At 40.3% G+C, this 21,936-nt stretch overlaps 1 protein-coding gene across 3 annotated transcripts in view; it reads left to right on the forward strand.

Annotated features, from left to right (window-relative positions):
- Nucleotides 1-21,936, forward strand: part of CRHR2 (corticotropin releasing hormone receptor 2) — a 156,419-nt gene that overhangs the window by 79,263 nt on the left and 55,220 nt on the right. For 2 of the 3 annotated variants that reach the window (XM_030490839.1, XM_030490848.1), the window contains 2 exons: nt 6,598-6,683; nt 13,422-13,528. In XM_030490839.1, the coding sequence (XP_030346699.1) occupies nt 6,598-6,683; nt 13,422-13,528 (193 nt within the window). Of the gene's footprint in view, nt 1-6,597; nt 6,684-13,421; nt 13,529-21,936 lie in introns of those variants that run through there. The other variant, XM_030490857.1, reaches the window with a different exon arrangement.

Genomic DNA, 21,936 nt, shown 5'->3' on the forward strand with positions numbered 1-21,936 from the left:
GTGAGGTTCTTCAGTCCCTTAATCATCATGTGGCCATCTGTCAAAGCTCTCTCCAGTATGTCCATGTGTCTCTTTTATTGGGAAGCCCAGAACTGGAGACAGTTCTCCAGAGGTGGCCTCATCAGGCCCTCTGGGCCTTGCCATTTGGCCAGTTTTCAGTCCACCTATTAGTACAGCTTTTGTAGCTACTCTGTGTTTGTGTGTACTTTTGTTGTCTGGTGTTATTGGTATATTAAATATAATCTTCATGTAAACACTTAAAGTTTTGAAGCAGTCAGTTATACCAAGTACTAAGACTTATCACAGTCATCTAAATTCAGTGGTTTCTAAGTAGCAGAAAAAATCAGTTGGGATGACAAATATTGACTGTTGCTGCTCCATTTGCTGGTTAGACACAACACTGAGGTCTTTTTAGATGAGTCTCTAGCAGTAACATGTTGGGGAGGAATTAATTTTATATGAGTTTAGACACCCAAAAGTCATACTGTTGTTCTGGGATAAAGGTTCCTGGGCTTATTTGTGAAAAACTGCTTGTGTCCATGCAAGTTTTCCCAGAACTAGTGTTGTGATACCAGTATTGAGTGGCAGGGATGCTGTAAACAAAGCTGTAAACAGAGTTTGGATGTCTCCCCCTTTATAAAACACCAGCTGTCCTGAATGTGTGAAGTCCTTCAAAATGAACCAAAAAACCCTCTGCAAGCTTCTCTCATGTCCTTCCATGTCAGATCAAAATTGTTACCCATTATCGTTGGTTTATGGGCTGTTTGGGGATACAATTCTAAATATGGGTTGATCGCAGATTAAAATTTCATTTTTAAATAATTAAAATATTTACTTTTAAATAAAGCTTCTCTTTATTTAAACAACAGATATGCTGAGGTTTCTTAAAAATCTTGTTTGCTGAAAAGCATATAGAGTTTTGATTCTCATGCTCAGTTTTTGGATAAATGCAATACTATTTTTCTTCTCCATTCTAGGAACTTTTGATCTCCACCTTGGAATTTCTCAGTTGTTCTTAAATGATTATACTCCACTAAGAAAAGATGAAGTTCGATATAGTAGTATGTGTATATATGTGTGTATATATAAACAAACACATTTGAGCGAAACATTTCTGTAGTTATTTGATTGTTTCTCTGGCTTTATTCAGAGAACTGTAAAAAAACAGAGTGAGCTGGGCACACCTTTCTCAAAGTCTGGAGTTGGGGAGATTTGGCACCATTTTGCTACCTACGCTATCCTTACCACAGCGCTCATTCCTGAATGCTTACCAGTAGAAGGTAATTTCTGAAGACCCTGTGAAATCTGCAGCGATACAAATTCTCTGCTCACTGCAGGGTCTCTTAAGGACTATTTAAGCTAAGAGTGAACAGTGATATATTGCTAACAAAGACTTTAGGAAGTGGGTTGGACCAGTCTTGTTCGCTAGGACTTCTCAGCAAACATTGCTTTTAAAATAGCTTTATACATCGAAGGGTCCCTGTTCCTGTTGTGAGTGGCTGGTTGTAAGGAACAGGGTTTCCCAGTTCTGCTCCTGCCAGTGCTTTGTTAGAGTTATGCTCAGTTCTTTTACGTACCTTTTTGTGATGTGATACAAAGTTTTTTCAGAAAGGGAGATCCCTTTTTCATCATCTTAGAGCCCATGAGAACTGCAAATGTTGGTACTTCTGCTGTCTTTGTATATGTGCATCTATATTGTGTATGGAGCTGAAATGTTGGCTGGTGTGTAGAATGAAGGCCTGGCACAGCAGCCACCACTACAGAGCAGGAACAGTAGTGGAAAGTAGTGCAGTACACTGTCTGAGAGGCTCTTAATTGCTGCGTTTGACTCTGGGAATGCTGCCATTGCTGTCATTTGCTTTACTGATAGAATATGACTGTGATTAGCATGACTGAATCAGCCCTTAGAGGAAATATGAAAATGCATATGTTATGCTAGCTGGCCTGGAGGGGATGAAATACATTTTCTGGAAGCTAGCAACCTGAGTGACAGTCTGAGCCCTGCTGCATGTTTCTTACTATTCAGGGACTTTCCTATTACCTCCATGCCTGTCCTCTGGACTGATGGTTAAGCAGAAGCAGTCAAGGGCCATGAATGTTGCTAATAATCTACAACAAAAAAGAATCAATATTTTCAAAGTGAAGGAAGAGGCCATAGACTGAAGCACAGAAATGAATATTGGATGATATGTCAAAATCTATGTGTGTAATGGCTGTGTTGCCTGTGTCATCATGAGTCATCTACTGTTTATTATTCACTTGCATCAAGATAAAATCTGCTGATACAGTTGTATTATACGACTGCAGGTGCACACACAGCACAAATAACCACAAGTTACAACCACCAAAAATCTCTATTTGTGTATCTGTTCTTTAGAATAAAGTCAGTAAGGAAGGAGAAATTACAAGAATAGAAAGTATACTGAATTCTTCAGCATGCCATTTGTCTAAGAAAATGAAAATTTTCACTTTTTTTTTTTTTTTTAACTAGGGAAAAAAGAAATACTGATAGTAGTTCTTACTAGCTATTGTTGCCCTAGAAAGATCATGTAAGTGTTCTTTTCTTCCTGGGTGCTCATTGTTTCTACAATGGAGTTCTCCATCATGATTCTTCCATTTTCTCTTTATTTTTCATGACAATATTTAAGAAAAGCTGAACTTGATCCAGTTTCTTTCTGTACACAGTGCTTTAAAGCAAAGGGCAAGAATGCTTCTAACACAAAGCACATTAATCTCTGTTCTCACTGGAAAACCAGGTGAGAAAGAGTATTCTTCAGCATGTTCAATCACAAAAGAGATCATAGAATTCTCTTGGTGAGATCACCAACTGTTGGTTTCCCTCTTCTCTTCCTTTACATACTCTGAAGCTGGGGGACACATACCTTCTATTGCTGTCTTTCATAGAACCAATGTCTCTGTCATCTTCTTGGCATCTCTCTGCTGCTTTGAACACTGCTACAAAATCTGCATGTCCCAGTGACTCAGCCTGTCACTGAGTCCAGTCTGTTATTTCTTCATCTTCTCTGTGTTGCTTTTGACAGTAAGTAGGGATGCTATGAAGCAGCTGTTAGCTGCTACAAAAAAGAATATGCTGATTATTTGAAGTTGCCATTATTTTATCTGGGGTCTTCAGTGCAGAGATATATAACCACACACCTAAAGTTCAACACATACCAGATGTGACTTTCCTTCACAAGAGTAAAATTTTTCAATATGAGAACAATCAACCATTGGAATAATCTCCCCAGGGAAGTGGTGGGTTCCCCAACATTGGACACTTAAGGTTTGGCTGGACATGGTGCAGGGGCATCTAGTCTAGGTCATGCTTTGCCTAGAAAGGTTGGACCAGATGTCCTTGAGGTCACTTCCAACCTGGTATTCTGTGATTCTGTGACTGTCTGTGAATGCAGCAAGCCTCTGCCCAGTGCATATGCGATTGGCCCAATGTGCTCAAGAAATGCTAAACTTGCCCTATGCCTTGGGATTCATCTGTGTGTGAACAAGAGCTGTTTCTTATAGGTACCTGCAGTGAGGCTCTTACCTTCTGATATTACCTCGCTCACTAAATCATGATCCTATGAATTCTTCTTTAAAGCACTGTGTAAAATATCTGTATTATGTTAAAATAGATATGTGAAAATATATTCAGTATGATCAGAAACTTGTTTGCATGTGGCTACTAGAATTAATGCTGTAAGGCATTTGGAAGAAAGACGACCTTTGCTTCAGGTTATAAATTACTTCTAATTACTAACGTTTGGAATGCGACATTCCCAGAAGCCAGGTCTACTTGCTGCTTTTGCTTGCAAGAAGTGGGTGATACTGGAGGAGACTCTAGACTAGAGAAACTTAGAGTTTAACTTTTATCCTCCTCATGTTCACATGTTCACCATGTAAGAGATCTGGTGTGACAGCTCATAAACCCAGATCACTGTTTCTCAAATAACTGCTCTGTTGTGGGTATTGTATAGGATTCCTGAAGGAGAGCTCAGAGGCACATTTTATGGCTCCTGATATCCTAAGTGGAAGGGTTACATATCAAAATAGAGGTGCAAATGAATGGCATTAGTGAAACTCAGTCTTGCTTTTATGATCATGATCTGTTCTCTAATACTTGTTCTGGGTACTAAACATGAGGCACATCGTTTTCTGAAAAGAAGGTTATAATGAGCAAGGAAGATGTAGTGCAGAAGACAGAGGCATCAGGGCCTCATAAGGTAAAATACATAGTTTGTGATGGTTCACAGCTCTGCTATGGTCCTGCCAGGTCATTTTCCAGAAGTCATGGACACATGTTCTGCTTCCGTTTCTGTACTAAATAGAAATAGCAATGAAAAGAGCAGAGGAAGAAGTTAGCGTGGATAGGGGGAGCACTCCTAAAATTTACTTTCTTTCTCAACTATGAGAAATCTTTGAAGAGAGCTTTGGTGTCAAATGGGTTTTGTTTCCCTAGTTTTGACACTACCCCTCTCTTCACACAACTTCAAGCTATTTTTACTTTCTGTCAATTTCTCATCTAGAGAGAAATCAGAAAAAGAAGAGTGATTTTCCTTTTGCATGAATAAATAAGTGCTTGATTCAAATGCACCTCTCCCTCTCAGATACTGATGTAGCCCTAGTTGTACATTTCAAGTGTTGACTATGTTTGTAGTCTCCACACCCGAGCCGGAAAGATGTGGCGAGGGAAAGGAAGAGTAAGAATGAATAAAATAAGAGTTTCATATGATCACTACCCTGGAAGTGGTATTCAACATATGACTAAGCACCAAAGTTTCCCACTCTGTCTGGAGAGTCAGACATACGCTACAGAGACGCAAAATCAGCAACCATTTGACACAGAGATCTTCAGCATTGGCCAAAAGCAGGGGCCAAATACAAGGGCTTTTAGGGATGGAGCTCAGATCCAACCACCTGAATCCCACTCAGACCTGGTCTCAGAGAAAGAGAGTAAAAGATGCCCTGACATACATTTAGTTTGAGATACTGAATAATAATAAACACAACAGTGAGGGAAGAAATCTAGTCACCTGCTTACCCTTCAGGGCAAAATTGCCTGAGAAAAATAGCATGGAAAATGTCAGTTTATACCTGATTTTCCAGTAAGAAAGAGAGGGAAATGTGTGAATTTGTAAACTAGTGACAGAAATGGAAACTGAAGTCTTTAACATATAGCACGAGTTCCTGCGGTTGATATAAATGTTACCAGTCATTTTATTTTATTTTTTTGGCCTTGTCACTCCAAAAAGAAACAGCAAAAAAATGCAAATAGACAATAGCAATATGAAATTTGGCAATATGTGTGGGTATGGTGTAACCTGGAGCACCTAGGTGAACTGTTACTTGTTGCTTTCCATGTGGACTTTCCTTCATGTGTCCTAAGAAAAGCACCTTTCGAAACTATTTTTACCTTTTTCAAAGGCTGTTGTCAACAGCACTTTTAGAAACATTCAATATGATGCTTTTATTTGACATCCTATTTTCCTGATGTTTGACACTGAACTAGCACTGAATGACCATGGCAAAGGCCCAAGAAGAAGTTGGGTAAAGGGCAGCAAGAACATCATGAAGAGTTCATTAGGAAATTGCCTGTATGTGTCCTTTGGGGATCTTTCTGAATTTCCTGTTTTATTTTAATTCTCTTGTTTCTAAGACACAGTTCAAAATAAGCATGGAAATAACCCTATTGCTTGCGATTAGATGTACTTTTGATGAGTGCAGGAAGGTAGCTTGTACAGCTATGCTGCATAGTTTTCTCTCTGAGTTCCTTGGGATAAAGAGGAGTGCTTGTCAAAAACTGAATTCCCCTCCTCACCCCCAATATTTCTACACGCCATTCCCAGAGTTCCTCGGGGTGACATTGCAATTGGACGTGAAATCTCTCTGCTTCAGTAAAGTAATTTGTAAAGTAATTTATAATCTGGGAGAACTGGCACATTGGAAGAACATCAGAAGAGGTTTCTTTTTCACAGACAATGGGTGAACACATCCTAACCTAAGTGTAGCAGTTCCTGAAATCTTTTCAGAGAAATTCTTGTGTGGCTTTCCCAGCCTGCCTGCCCCAGGGTTGGGCAGTGTGGTCATTTTGCTCCTTCAGGTTGTTTGCAGAAGTTTTACCCATAATGTCGTTGCATAGGAAGACTCTAGAAAATCAGTAACTCCAGGAGAGTTTCTTCTAGTTACAGTTTATAAATGAGAGGAGAGCAGTAAGTTTACCGTACATATACCATTCTCCTAGATGGAGCACTAAAGACCCAAACCTTTCTGCTCATTTTTAATACACAATATAACTGCTGTTTAAAATACTATAACATTAAGCTTGCTCTTGCAAAATTATTCCTATACCTTTGCTGTCTTCTGAACCCATATGCTGTAAGAAAACATTATCAGTAAGTATCTTTAAATACTTCTTGTCTCTAGATGTGTTTACATCCTTTATTTCTCCTTTTCTCAGCAGGCTATTCTAATCCTCACAGAGGTGGGATAAGTTGATTTGCCTTGTGAATAATCTGTTAACATTTTCTTAAATCTATGAAATTGCTAGGCTGTTTAAAGATCAGCACAGAGTGTTCATCTCTCTTTTATTTTGGTCTGTACCAGGAAATGCCTACAGAGAATGCCTGGGCAATGGGACATGGGCTTCCAAGATAAACTACTCTCAGTGCGAGCCTATTCTGGATGACAAGGTCTGTATTTTTCTCTTCATTCTTCTTAATGACATTTCACAGTATACATGAATGCAAAGCTAAGCTTAAGGTTAACCTACTAATTTGGGATTTCTGAGACTGATTCCATTTCTATCTGTGCAAAAAATCCTCCCTGTGAATTCAGACAAAACACTTATCCTCTCTCCATATCCCCTACTCAGATAGATAGTTTTTAAAAAATGGTGCTTTATTACACTTTATCCCTGATGATGTATGTTTATGCAGATACCTCCTATCTTTGTTCAGAGCCTACAGCTGCTACAGTAAATGTTAGTAATAATAAAAGTAAGACCAAAAGCTTCTTTGGCACTGAAAAATAAGCTTTCACCAGCTGATTCCACCCTGTACCAGTTCTGAGGTCTCATCAATAACTGGCCTCTCCAGATCTCAATGCCATTTTTCCTTCAGCAAATATGTAATAGCACAGCAACAGAAAAATACATAAAAAACAGGCTCAGGTCCCAGCTGTCTTTTAAAAAATTGAGCTAGTCTTGCATTATATAGGATTTTACTGAATGGAATTAGCATACAGGGTTAAGCTCCTTCAGAAAGGCTTCAAGAAATTATGCAAAGTCCCTTTCTTGTCAAATGTCTTAGCTTTTCTTGGAGGCATCATGAACATTAGTCCTCGCACAGTTTAAACCTTCAAGCCTTTCATGCCATGTTCTCTTCCTCCTGTTTTGAGTGCTATGGTGGAACATAACCACACATGGGCATTGTGCTGTCTCCCTGCCAGGAGTGACTTTCCCCTCTAAGAACGAGGGTAGAGACCAGCAGCTCAGGCCTGTTTATGTTGTGGTATTCGTTACACTCATTCTGTCATTAGAGTTGTGCCATGCCAGTTGCAAATGGAGAGGAGGAAGACAAGGTCTTACGTGCTGAGGGCTACTTGCAGAGCTAATCCAGATTTAGTACTTGGGAACTATCTGGACTAGTGCTGTACCCAAAGCAGTCATGATGCGCTTTGGCTGTGGCCCAGCATCCATCCTGTAAGATCCATGTTGTTGCTGAATGTGGGCTTTGACAAGTGAATTGAAAAACAGATAACTACACACCAGCTGCTGAGGAGGGCCTACTCATGCCCACTGGCTAGGTAATTTGGTGGTAGGCCACCTCCCACCCTCTATTACTAGAGTCTTCTAGAAAGTAAGAAAAAATGTACCAGTGCATGACTGCCATCCAGAGGGGATGATACATGTTCAAGGTGGTATAGCATAGTGGAGAGGCTCCCATAGCAATTTCAGCTGATCTAAGTTGGGACACTCCAGTGCAGCCCCTCCTTACATTTCTTTCCCACTTAGAATGAAAAACTAACTTTCTGATGGGTCATTTTTCAGATGTATCAGTTCCCTAAACCATCTTACTGCATTATTACATCCGTGCTGGGGCCAGCACAAGCAAGGGGAGTGAAAATGTGGTTGCGGTTGAGCAGGACAGCTCAACCATGCTATCAGACCATCTCTGACTGAAATGGATTTGCATTTCTGAAACCACCATCTTAAAAACGAGCAAGATGGGGTGTGTGTAGGAGCTAGTGCTGATTTAGAGAATGGGGAACAGAGATGGGCAAAAATCTTTCATGTGCTTTAACTGGTATGGGAAGCCTGAGCCTGATGGTAGCAGTCTGCTGTACCAGCTCAGGAAAATGCTACTGCGTTTTAATGACAGCATTTATGTGTTTGTCTGCATGACTCGAACAGTTGCTATCTCTGCACAAGCAAATACAGACAAGTTTTATTTGAAGAGGCTGGAGAAGTGTTGTGACTAGAGGACAGGATTAGTTCCTTTACTCTGTTTTTGCTTTTAAAAATTTTGCAGCTATAGTGATAGCTTAAAACTCTTTAAATAGCATATTCCTTAAGCAGATGAAAGTACAGATGTTCCCCCACCCTTGTTTACAAAAGCTTAAAATCTAATTTCTTAGATCTTTAAAGATTTGCAACAAGCTTTGCAAATATTAATATTTGTGAATATTTTTTAAATCTCTACATAATGCTCAGTGTTATGGATGAATACTTGGCTTGCTTTGTGATCTCAAAAAAAAAAGGAATAATCCTCATAGATTTTCCTAATCTTCCATTTTGATTAAAGGTGAGATGCAAGCACACATGTGGGTCCATTGTTATTTATTGACTGTTCCTAGCAGATGCTAAGCATCAGCCAGGAGGTACGCCCTGTGTTTATTTTTAGCACAGAAAACAACGCTACTTTCAGTTCTTTAGTGCTCACAGCCAGAGTGCTACAGAACTACATGGCTTGACTTCAAACGCAGTGATTGATACCCAGGACAGGAACAGGACTTCTCAAGATCAACCCCGTGTCCAGGGCCACATGCTTTATTACAGAACGTTGGTAATGCAGCAAGGGAAATTTCAGTTTTCAGTGGTGGGTCAATCTTAGGGGACATAAAGTCCTGTAACAGGCATTCACTGGGTTACATTAATACATCATTGCTTTACTTGTGGTCAAGACCTGTGGCAGTAGCTGTGCTCTGGGGCTGCTTTGGTTCTAGATTCCCACTTTGGCTGGGAATGTAGTTATGCAGTGTAGTTTAAAATGCCCCAGTGTGTCTCCATGTATCTGGCAGGTGTGACACAGGCCTTCTGGAATACCTGTGTCCTTCAGCAGCAGCAGCAATTGGAGGTCAGTCACCAGGACCAACTAAGAAGCACAGTCTCCTGAGTGCACCCCAAAGGGCACTAGGTGCCTGTATGTGCGTAACTATTTCTAGCCTTTGCTTCAGATATTGGATAGATACCCAAATGTAGGTGTCCTAATGCCAGACTGAATCCCATCCTCTGAACAACCAGTTAGCTCCTTCTCCAGGTACTGGAATCAGGTACAGAAATCATTTTGATCCAACTGGCTGTTTAATGGCATAATGTATGACAAATGGAAAGCTTCTACTCAGCCTACAAGCTCCTGTGTCAAAGGAACCTTTACTGCATCTGGCAGAAATCTATGTTCTTTTTAGAAGGAGAAGTTTCAGGAAGTAACAAATATATCTTAGCCTCCAAAAAGAGCTATGAATTAGGTTCTTTTGTCTTGTCTATGTGGTCTGTGGCATCTAGATATTAATTTGGTTCTCCTAATGTTCTGAGGTGGCTTCAAGCTGTGTAGCTGAGTTAGCACCATGCTGGGCTTAAGTTAGTGTATCCTGCTTAAGAGCACAGTCACATTAACCGCAGATGCCCAGCTTCCAGCTGGCTCGGAGCAGGAAAGCGGTGAACTTGGAGGAATCCTGGGTGGCAAAGACAGTTCCCAGTTGCTTCTGAAAGTCTTTGGAGAGAGGTATGGTGCCTTTAAACTCTACTAGTGATGAGATCATTCTGACAGCAGGAAGAAATCTAAAGTGACTGATCTGGAAATGGAGTGCAGAGCCTCACAGGAAGGCATGACCTGTAAAGACAGGCAGGACCTGTCAGGAAGTTCTGTTAGAAGGAAGAAGATCCTTGTCATCTGGAGAGCTAAGAGTGCTGTCATTATGTGGTTATTAGCTCAAATCACTAGCTGATTAGGTTTGGACAGGTGAACAGTCATGTCCTAGCCAAAGCAAAGGGAAAAAGTCCTCTAGACAGGATGATTGAAACCTGGCTGCAGGGAGCCCAGCACATCTTAGATTTTGAAAGCTGGTGCAGGTAAAGACATAAAGCTGTACTTCCTCAGTTTACCTGGTAGAAGCTGGCTGGAAGATAACTCTGTGCTGTCTGATATAACACAATTGTCATGCATAAGGTATGGCATGGAATAGGGCTCCAGTGATGTGTCCTGCCGTGGTCCAAGAGTAAGGTTACCGTGTCCAGACCTCCTTTTCTATCATCTGCTTTCTAATGTAATGACCCTCCTCCTAAGCCTGAACAGGATTTAAACTTGCATTTTAGTGAAGTGATACATCTTCCTGAAAGCAAAGGAATACTGTGTAACAGTAGAAGGTTGTTACCATTTCAAATGTATTGGTCTTCAAAAGGGTGAGACAAAGAGTTATGCAAGTATTCTACATGAACTGAACTTTGGCCACCAAATGACTGATTCTGGGCATGTGTTTTTCAGCCCTGAAGGTGTTGTCTTCACTTCTACCAGAGATGCAGATTGCACGTAGGCTGGTGGAAAGTGATCTTGCCACTCTGACAGCTTAGTTTTTCATAGGCATTGAGGCAGTTCTTGTTTCTATGATATTTGAATTTGCCTTCAGGAAACCTTGTTAGTGTCAGCAACTGAAAAAATGAAAGTTGTGTCTGTTTTTCCTTCAGCATCAGTGTGTCAAAGAGGAGCTTGCTTAATTATATGATTTTCCCATTCATTTTCTTGTGTTGTGAACCATGCCTTCTTAAAATTTGAGGAAGTTGAAATAGTGGTTAGGAGCCAAAGGAGAGAACTGAAGGGTCAGATTCAAAGAGCAAGATCCTTAGCCTGAGAGGAACACTGTCATCCTCCAGAAGATTTCTAGCACTATGTGAGCAGTTCTGGATGACACTCTTAGTCATATGGTTTAGTTTTAGTAGTCTGTGAGAAGCAGGGAATTTGACTCAATGATCCTTATGTAGGTCCCTTCCAACTTAAGATATTCTATGATTCTATGACCTGAACGGGAAAGTAAATAAGCAAAGCAGGTTGCCAGGGCTAGCTGAACATTACAACATTGCATTTCAGGTAGGCACATCAGGTCAAGCATGTTTTCTTCCCCTTTAGATGTGCCTGTGACTTAAGGATTAACAGAACTGGGTATGGAATTCAGATCTTGTAGGTTTGGTTGTTGTTTTGTTTGGTTTTTTGTTGGGTTTTTTTTCCTTCAGAAAATAGGCCTGTGCAGGGGAAGTTTATTTTAGGAGGTTTTATAATAGACTTAAAAATACCTTACGTGGTTGAGTGCTGTCCAGAAACAGCACATTACCACATGTGCTGAAGATATACACAGGTTTCATCGCAAAAATGATTCCAAGAGTGCTTGCGTGCTCTCTGGCAAAGTGCTGGAAGATGCTATCTTCACAGAACAAAGGAACAAATTAAATACAGCTGCTGGTGGTAGTTTCATCCAAATATTCATTCACTGACAAATTCCATTGACTGGAATAAAAAGTTAAGGGAAATTGTTGGGGGGGGGGGGGAGAAACCAAGGAGGTTCAACCAAAATTAGAAAACTAATGCAATTTCCTTTCTTTCAATTTTATATTTTTATCACAAATTTCTGTGGTTAGTTTTCAAAGGTCTCATTCTTCTGAAGTAGGACAACATCCCAAACTGAGGAAAGATCTGCTTAACCTGAAAAGAAACAAATGCTAAAACTAATAAAGAAAAAAATATCCTTTTTTCAGGGAGATTTATTCTTCAAGCAGCAAACCTCTGTCAATTTTTGACCAGCTTCACTACTTTTCTGAATAGTGTTTTTCTACTTCTTCCTATCCATCAGGCAAAGAGAGGAGATGCTTCTCTTTTCTCTGAAGCCAGCAGCAGCCCACCAATAAAGAATGATCCAGTTACTTCAAGGTCAAATTTTGGTCACATCACTAAATTCACTGATTTAGGTGGGAGCATTTTTGTACTTAATTTTTTGTTTACAGGATCAAGAACCTACCAATAGTTTCCAGAGCATCCTAGGAAATAGGTACTAATACACTAAGTTTCACCACATACTTCGGTCACTGCTAAAACCAACAGGATCTCTGGTTTGTCAGGCTCTCTCAAAACTGAAAGGACACCACAAGATGATTCCAGCTCTTTCAGTCTGCATTGGTTCTGCCCTCAGTTTGAAAGATAAGAATCACAGTTTGCAAGGAATGTACTTCAGAGTATGGAAAGAGCTTATTATTTATTCTTACTGACAACTGTTTCATTTTTGTATGAAAACCAAATCATTTGAGTAGTAAAGTAGCATAACTTGGCTTATTAAGACCATGCAGAGGAGGGCCATGAGGATGATAAGGGGGCTGGAGCACCTCCTGTATCAAGACAGGCTGAGAAAGTTGGGGCTGTTCAGCCTGGAGAAGAGAAGGCTACATGGAGACCTCATAGCAGCCTTCCATTATCTGAAGGGGGCCTATAAGGGTGCTGGGGAGGGACTCTTCCTTAGGGACTGTAGTGGTAGGACAAGGGGTAATGGCTTCAAACTTAAACAGGGGTAATTTAGATTAGATATAAGGAAGAAGTTCTTTACAGTGATGGTGGTGAGGCACTGGATTGGGTTGCCCAAGGAAGTTGTGAATGCTCCATCCCTGGTGGTGTTCAAGGCCAGGTTGGACAGAGTCTTGGGCGACATGGTTTAGTGCGAGGCGTCCCTGCCCATGGTAGGGGGGTTGGAACTAGATGATCTTAAGGTCCTTTCCAACGCTAACTATTCTATGATTCTATGTTTTATAACGTTTGAAAGTGAGAAGATGTGTCTTTGTGTCTTTGTCACCCTAAAATGACAAAGTTTAAAATAATGTAATAATGAAAACAAGAAATCCTGAGGAAATCGGAGAAAAAAAGGGGTGGACAATACCCTTTTTTTGCTGAGATTAGTAAGAAAATGTGGACAAATCCCAAACTGAAATGAAACCAAGCCTGTGCTTCTGTGCCTGGGCAGCATGTTTGGCTTATACATAGGCATCAGCCCTGGGGCTATTATATCATTTTAAAGTCAGGAAAAGTAATTACTGTTTCCTAAACTGATTAACTGTTCCTTAATGTCAGTGCTTAGAGAGTCATGCTGATTTAATCATGTTATCTCTTTACCTCCAGAGGAAGTATGCGCTCCATTACAAGATTGCTCTCATCATAAACTACCTGGGGCACTGTATATCAGTAGGGGCCCTTATAGTTGCCTTTATGCTTTTCTTGTGCTTGAGGTGAGTAATCTGTTTGCATGCTTCTAACTTGGTTGGGTGTGTGACACTTACCGGGTTACTCAAGCCCTCTAATAACAACACTGTCCAGGTCATGTATGGTCTTGAAAAATGGTCATGGCTTTTATACGGATAAGCATTTACATGGATTCATTGACTGATGCATTGGATGAGATGTAATGGTGGCTTCTGTGCATAGAATCTAAAGCCTATTTGTGTTCAAGATGAGAACTGTATGTGATTTATTGATGCAGCAAAGAATTCAGTGAGCACACAGTGCTTCATTAAGGGCAACTGGGATTTGTGTGTGTCAAGTTGCAAGTTTGGGGGGCAAGTTTCATTTTTTTATAAGGCAGTGTGTGATAACAGAAGTCATTTTGCATTCCCTGACAGATGATGCCCAGATCTAGACCAAAGGAAATGGAATGATATCTTTCCATTTTGCTTTGGATTAATTTCAATATTTTTTTTTCCATTAAAGAACTTGAAAGTTTTCTTAAATAACAAGAGAAACATCTTTGGAGGTGCTTTATCCCCACCAGTGCTCATGAAACGATGAATGCAAATCAGTGAAACTGCACAAGAACTACTTTCCTTCTCTGGTTCAGTGGTACGGAAGGGAGTTTGTCAGGTCAAGTGGATATGTCAATGAAAGAAAATCTGTGGAGAAGAATTAGGGCTACAAGGAGAAGAGAAAGGGTAGGAGGGAAGGAAGCTTAGTGGAAAGTAATAGGTAGATGTGCATCAGTCATCATATGTATTGTATGTATGCAGCCCGAGTCATGGGAATATATTTTAATAGGAGCGGCCTGCTTGGATATTTCTGTGTTATTTGTTGGATTACTTGATTAGTATTTCTGTACTATTTGTGCTGTCTTGTCTAGGAGCTTTCAACCTGAGCTTAGAATCAACTGCATTAAGTGCTATGCAGGTATAATCCTTGAGAAAAATCTTATATATAGTAGTTTATATAGTAGCAGAGAAGAAACAGGTGGAGTACCCACCACCACCACCAGATTACAACATGATGATTGGTGGTGGCCTAAATGAGAGAATTAAAGCTTTCCTAGAGTGAAGCATCCCTACGAAGTCTATTGCTAAGTCTTCCTCTTGAGCATTCCAAACAAGAGGGTCTTTCTTATTAACAACAGAATCTTCTTTCACCCAGCATCCATAAACAGAATAATCTGTGCTAATGGGAACGTAAAAAAGCTTAAAATATTCAGTGGGAACATTTATGGTGCATCAGTTTAACCTTCCATTTCAGCCTTTTTACCATGTGTATAATGCTAATTCCCGTAGTGCTTGGAGACCTGAATTAATTTACACTGAATAAAGAAATGCAATTATTCATTGTAACTATAGTCCCTGCTATGTGGCTGAATCTTTTATAAACGTTTGAATAAGTAACACAGAAGGAGTTAGATAATATGATATAAATGTGTCCACCTTCTAACGCAGAAGTAATTGTTCTGGTATTTCAACTTTGACTTTAACATTTAAATTTTGTAGTTGTTTTCAGCATTAATCATGACTGCAGCAAATAAGTACTTCCCTATACATGCTGTGAATCAAGGTAGTCCAGCTTTTCAAATTCTCACTCTGTCATGTGAAAAATACCTAGTGTTCAGCCAGCATTAACCAGCATGAGCTACCTCAGTGTCTGTAGAGTTACACCTGTTTTCAAAAGTTCTAAAGATGCTCCAGTTAAGGCAGTCCAGATTCATGTTGCATTACAGATTTCCACTACATAAATTCTAGGTTATGAACATCTTCATCACACTTACCTCTTCAAAGTGTCCCAAGAACAATTCAGTTTTGCTAATTGAGTCCTATTACTTGGGGCTTTTTTAACTGTTTATTTGGATGGAAGAAAGCATCTACTAATTGGGTGAAATGAGAATCTAGATAATTTCTGGCTAAAAAACATCAATAGAAGACCTTGAAGGCTAAACCTGATAGTCCCACATCTTGGCCCAAAGTTGAAATCTACCAGTTTCTGTGGTTCGGATCTATCAGAATCTATGATTCAGTGATTCAGTTCCTTATCCTTGCCCCGTTCTATCCCTCTACCTCACTCCATGAGTGCCTGCTGAAGGTGAAGATGGAGGAGACCTCTGGGAAGGCTCAAGTTCTCTGTATTTTTATGGTTCTCACTCATCACCTGCTTGATTTTCCTTTGCTGTGTCAGTGCAGATGGAGTCCCAAAGGCAGTCCTGTCTGAAGGAAGAGACTGGAACATGCCTGCTGTATTGGAACATAATTGCTAGGAAGGCTGTGGGATCTCTCATACTGGAGTTTTTAAGAGCAGGTTAAATACCTAGTTGGCATGGCAAAGAACGTTGCTTTGGTGATCAGCTAGCGAAATGGATGTTCTGCTTTTGCAGATGAGCTTCCTCGTTGTTGCTGCCCCAGTCCAGGTAGCTGCTGCGTTGGTGGGAAGCTTAGATGTTAGCTGTGCTGAAGTGGGAAGGGGAAAGTACTGTATCTAGTCCCTATTCTTTCAAATCTATCCTATCTCATCTTGTTCCCAGTTCTTGCCTTCCTCAGTTCATTATGCAGCCCTCTGTCCTCCATTCACAACCCACCCTCCACACCACTAGAAATGTTCTTACCGTCTTAAACTCTAAGGAACCATACAACGAAATATACTTTAAGGGTCAGAAATCTCAAATGTAGCAGCAAGTAATGAAATCATCTGCCATCTGTGTTTGTGTTGCCAGGAGACCCCATCACAACTGGGAAGTGAGGAGAGCTCAGCCAAGGACTTTCTTTTATTGTGAAGACCTATTCCAGCCCTGTTTTCTTCAGTTGTGTCACATATGAACCAATCCTTCTTTCTTGGCTGTGCAATGAAAAATAAGCCAGTAAACATTTTATTTAGCACCCAAATAATAAAGAGTGAAGCTAGACTTATGGGAGAAGGCTTGATTTTTGTTGGCACGCTGACCAAATGGCAGTGAGTCATTGAGATAGCTCTAGGATCTGAGTCAAGGACAGTTCCCCAAGGTTGAAACGTAGGTGGTCTTAACAGTGAGAGAGCCGTGCTGTCTTTACAATGCAAAACTTAACAATCACATGAAAAGAAATATGTTGAGAAGGAAAAATGAGAATTTGTGTATAAACCAAATGTGCTGTAGATCTGTGTTGGTCTCCAACACGAGATCTGAAGAGACTTGCTCAGGGCACTTCACATGACATTGTTAAATGTATCTGCACTACTGTGCATCTCATAATCTATATGTTCTCATTAGTAAAGTTTTGAGCCATCCCTCAGGTCCACAGAGGTAGTTCCTGCTGGCATGGCTCTCGCTGTTCCACATAATCAAATTCTCACAGTAGTAAAGCAGAAATTATCCAGAGGAGGAATCCTGCTATCAGTAATACCAATCAAGCTGAAGGAGGGAAAAAAAAAGAAAAAAAAAGAAAAAAAAAAAAAAAGAAAAGAGATTAAAAAAACAACTTTTGTTCTTTTAAATCATATTTTTCCGTTACTGTTGCTGATAATGCAGAAATCAAAATTGCTTTGTCCTGTGTTTTCCTTTGTTAGTGTGCAGTTATACCAGCCTCTGAGGCGGAAGAAGAGTCCTCTGTAAAACTCCTGACTTGTGATTAAACAATGTGCTGGCAATAGCCAGCAATGACCTGACTGGATTCAATCAGAATATGTTTTATTGGGGCAGTAGTGACTGAAGAAGTAGTATGGGAAGACAGGTATTTGTTCTGAGAAATATTTAAGTCCCTGCTGAGTTTTGAATCCAAAAAAGGATGGTGCTGAAAGGAAGATAGGCTGAAGATTAAAAATAATTGTCCTTCTGCGCAGGCTGCTGGATAAAGGCAGCTCATAAAATAACAAACCTACAAACACTGCATAGCATCTTTTGTCACTTGTATAGTGGTAACAAAAACAAATTCAGGTTTCGAGGGAAATTTTGCATTCCTGTTCCACCTAAATTCACCTCTTTCTTCCCCTCCCCCCCATAAGCCTGAGGAAGTGTCCACTTTCTTTATTGTGATTACAGCCAGATTTCCTAAATATCACACATTTTTTCTCCCTAAAGACTGAAACATTTTTTTCTTGAAACAACATAGTCACTTTAATATTTATCCCCCACCTACCCCTAACCCCCCAACCATCTCCAAGGGTTTAGGAGAGGAAGATTTACTTTCCTTTTCCCTCTCTGGTTCCAAACTCCTTTGAACTGCCTCTTGATTTTCAGTCTGGCAGTTGGTGAGACTGCTGCTGCAGGCCTCTGTTAGGAAGAATGGAAGAGTTTGATAAATGATTTTTAGAATCCTTTCAGAAGAAATGTAGAGCATCCATACAGAACAGGTTTCAGAGAGCAAAGTGATCTGATGCCTATCAGAGCCTAGATACTGAGGATGTATCAATTGGGTAGGTGATCTGCACAATTAGTACCGGTTTGCACTTAAAAGTCATGTGGTATGTGGTGTGATTAGAGCAGAGCAGAGTCCAGGTCTAAGGCACAGTCCTTCCATATGTGACTTTCTGTCATGGAGCAAGAGGAAAAAGAGTAAGTCCCAGGTCAGGGCATCAACTAAATCCATCAGTTCATGTCAGTGCTCCCCTTTTCATCTTCTGGCTTTCCACCTAGTCTATTTCATCTGCCACTTAGAATAGCAGAGCGTTAAATAATGATTCAGGCACATGGCATTTTTTAAACTTCATCATACATACCAGTAATTGCAGTGCATATTTTTTGTTGATGCAATGGCTGCAGGTTTAGACATAGCACTCTGTTCCACCCTGTAATAGTCCATAGTAAAGTTCTCAAGGCAAGTCAGGAATGGAAACAGTGGAGCTCTGTCAAGAAGCACATATGCAATGAGATGGTTGTCTTTGAATACAAAACATCTGGAGTTCCTGAAAGCATGGGAAGTGTCTTATCTCACCAACTCTGATAAAGGACAGAAACACATTTCCTATTGATTAACCTTAGGCCAATGTCTTCGCTTCTCAGTGTCTTTACTCACCACCCTCTCATCTCATATCTGTATGACTTGTTGTTTAGACTCAGTGCAAAACTCGCAGAGAAGAACAGAGACCTTATGAAGTCCTGGAATGACATCAGTAATAAGTGTGCCCAGAGAGCTATATTCTTCAAATGTGGGAGGTCTCATAAGCTTCATCTGAAATAGTGCTATTGTAGCCCAGCAATATGAAGGCTGAAAAGGAGTATTAGTGCCACCTATAAATACATCACTGTTGGATAAATATTAGAAACTGAAGAGCTACTTACAGTCAAGGGCAATGTCGGTGCAGGAAGAAATGGGTATAAGTGCTCTACATATAGACTTGTGAGTGGATATTAGTGGATGATTTCCAACCCATGAAGCAGAGGCATCCAGGAGCAATGTAATGGAGGAAAAATTTAACCTGGAGTTAATCTAGAGTTTCAGGAATTTATGAAGGGCTTTGACTCAATTATTTTCTTGACCTGAGTTTTGGAGGACCAGGAGGCCATTTCCTATCCTGTGTTTGAATATATTTCTTTTGTTGCCAAGATTTTAGCCATGAGGCAGTGTTTTTGGAGATGGATGCTCACTTGTTTAAATTTGGATAATAGAACTGTCCTGTGCAAGATTAGATCTATGTTGACTGATTAGCTAAAACTTGTCTATTTTCTCCTGTTGATGATGATGGAATGTTTTTGGGAACGGTGGAGCAAGCTTTGCAAGTTTTCCAAGATTTCAGAGGAAGGAAGAAAGCAAAGTTTGGTCTTTATAGTTTAGATATGAATCTTGCATAGGAGTGCAATTTACTTGAAAACAGAACATGTCCTGAGTCATCTCTGGAAAGGAGAATCAGAGAATATGTTTTCAAGCCTAGATGTTTGGAGTTGCCCATGACATATGCAGTGATCCTATATAGTGTTTCCTGAATTCCCGGTCAAATACTCAAAAATAATGAAACACTTCACACCATGTTTTTGTGGAAATGAGGCCAAGAAGAGTGTGAGCAGCAACATCAGTGCCCCAGACTTTCCTCCTTGGTTTATCTACACAGTATCTGCAAAGATAGATAATTTAATAAACATTGCTAATTGTATAATTGTATTAAAAGAAAAAAAAACCAAACCAGCCAACCATAACCCCTGAATTCCCTAGTTGGTAATTTAAATTAATTTTCTTTCAGATATAAAAACTCCCATAATTCCTCAAAGGGATTATGAACGAGGACATGCTGTGCACTCTTACGTTTCCCAAACAGTAGCTGTAACCCAGATCAACCAAGATCAACTCTCAGTCTCTGGCTTCTGAACTCCTAACTGTAATTTGTACAATCCAGCTGCAGTGGTCACTTCATAGAAAACATTCAGCCTTCCACAGTCCGGACTGATAACTACAACCTTTGCCTACAGGGCAATGTTTTAGATAAACCCCAGAGGGCTGTAGCCATGTACCATGCCCCCACTACTCTGAAGTTAGTTGGTTATGGGGTACTAAAACCTGAGCTTCAGGGTAGCTTCTGCTAAAAAGATACTTCACAGCCCTGTGTTCTGTCTGGTTCAGAAATGACTGACAGCTGACCTCTATTTAGCAAAGCAAATTAGAGCAGATTCCTAAATCTTTTTTCAACCAGCTAAACCATGATCTCATTCTGTAGTAAATAATCTGCATCTGACTTTGCCATACCTGTAAAAAGAACAGAGGAATTTTCTCCAATGGAGAGCTGACTGCACCATCAAGGTTGCAGCCACGTTCTTAGGCTGGAGTATCTAGTGACTTGGTTTCAATTAGTCCATATTAAACCACCTAGTTCTCAGGGGCAATATTTCTCTCTGTACATTGACTAGGAACAAAGCACAGGATGATGCAGTGCCCTATAGTTATTCACGCTGCTCATGGGTGATTTGCAGAGGGCTGTTTTCGACCCCTGCTCAGTGTGCTACACATCCAGGCAGTGCTGGGCACAAACACAGAGAGTGAGCACACTCAGTCTGGTCCTGCCCTGGGGCTGTCCTGCTGGTGGTCCTGTGTTGTGCTGGCTGCATCCTTCCAACCCTAGAAACATCAGCGCTTTAAACCTTTGTGTCTAAAGCAGGCAGAATGCCCTGTGTCCTGGATTAAAGATTGGCTTGAAGGCAGGAGAAAGAAGCTTTCGAAAAGGCACAGATGGTTCCACAATGGATTTATTTTTAGGGTCTATGAATATCCTAACACTAATGGAAGCTGCTGCTTCTCCTCTTCACCTGAGTATTTCACCCGTCCTCATAATAAAGCTGTTATTCTTTTACAGGCTTTCATTCTTTCCCTGCAACTGCCCCTTCCATTTCCTGTGAGAATATTTATATTCTCTCAGGCAACTGCCACCAAGAGGCTCATTTTCTCTGCCAACCTCTCCAGCTGCTTTTCCCATCTGTAAGCATTAGGAATACCAAAATATATGCACTGGTTGAACATGAGCATGAAGGGGAAACCATGAGGACCTCAGGGGAGGCCTCCGTGTAAATGAAAGCAAATAGGCCACAACAGGCACAAAGCCTGGGAAACAACACGCTTTTAGGTATTCTTCCCACTCTGTGCCATTTATGGTTTGAACATGGACTTTGCCTGCCCTAGAAAAGACATTTTTGAGTAGTATTGTCCATGATTCTCCTTCCTGGTTTTTAAACAGTCATGGAATGAGAAGCACTCCAGCAAAGTGTGCTCAGATTTGTCCTGCCAGCTGTTTTCAGACAGACTTTGGGACAGCAGTCTTAATTGAACATCATTATTAATGGAATGCTACATGAATTAATAGAAGATTTCCAAGCTTCTTTATTAAAGTTATGTTTTGCAATTATTTCCATGCAAATGATTCAGCTAGCTTTCAACCATGCTGGCACATTATTGGGATTGCTAATGTTAATTGTTTGTGCCATGCTTTGAATCAGAAAATGGTAGCTGTACATATCCCAAAAGAAAAATACCACTATATGGATAGAGCAAGGAAAAAAAAAAAAATAAACCAGAAAGGCTACTTTGAGTTTTACCAATGCTATTTTAGAAACCCTTTTTTAAATCTCCATTTCTGACTCAATGAGGCCACCTGTACAGAAATAATTGGTAAGATTTTCTGCCTTTTCAGATCTCAGAATTTCCAAAGTCAAAAGAATGGATTTTCTAATTCTGTGCTTTCTTCATCCAACCATACAATTAAGGTCATTTGATGAAAATAATTAGCAGAGTGTCCTTTCTCTACCAGCAGTCAGAAGCTCTTTCTACCCTCCTCTGACACAGGCTGCAGTCACCTGCTGGAGAGTTCTGCTGGTTGTTTTTTTTTTCATTTGCTGCTACTGTTCCTAATGTGGAAGCTCGGTTATGACACCCTGCACATGAAGCTGTTCAGCATGTCAGTGGTGTGATATTGAGTCAGGGAATGACATTTGGGCTTGAAACGTGGTCTG

This window comes from Strigops habroptila, chromosome 1 (genome assembly GCF_004027225.2).
Source record: "Strigops habroptila isolate Jane chromosome 1, bStrHab1.2.pri, whole genome shotgun sequence".
Taxonomy (NCBI): domain Eukaryota; kingdom Metazoa; phylum Chordata; class Aves; order Psittaciformes; family Psittacidae; genus Strigops; species Strigops habroptila.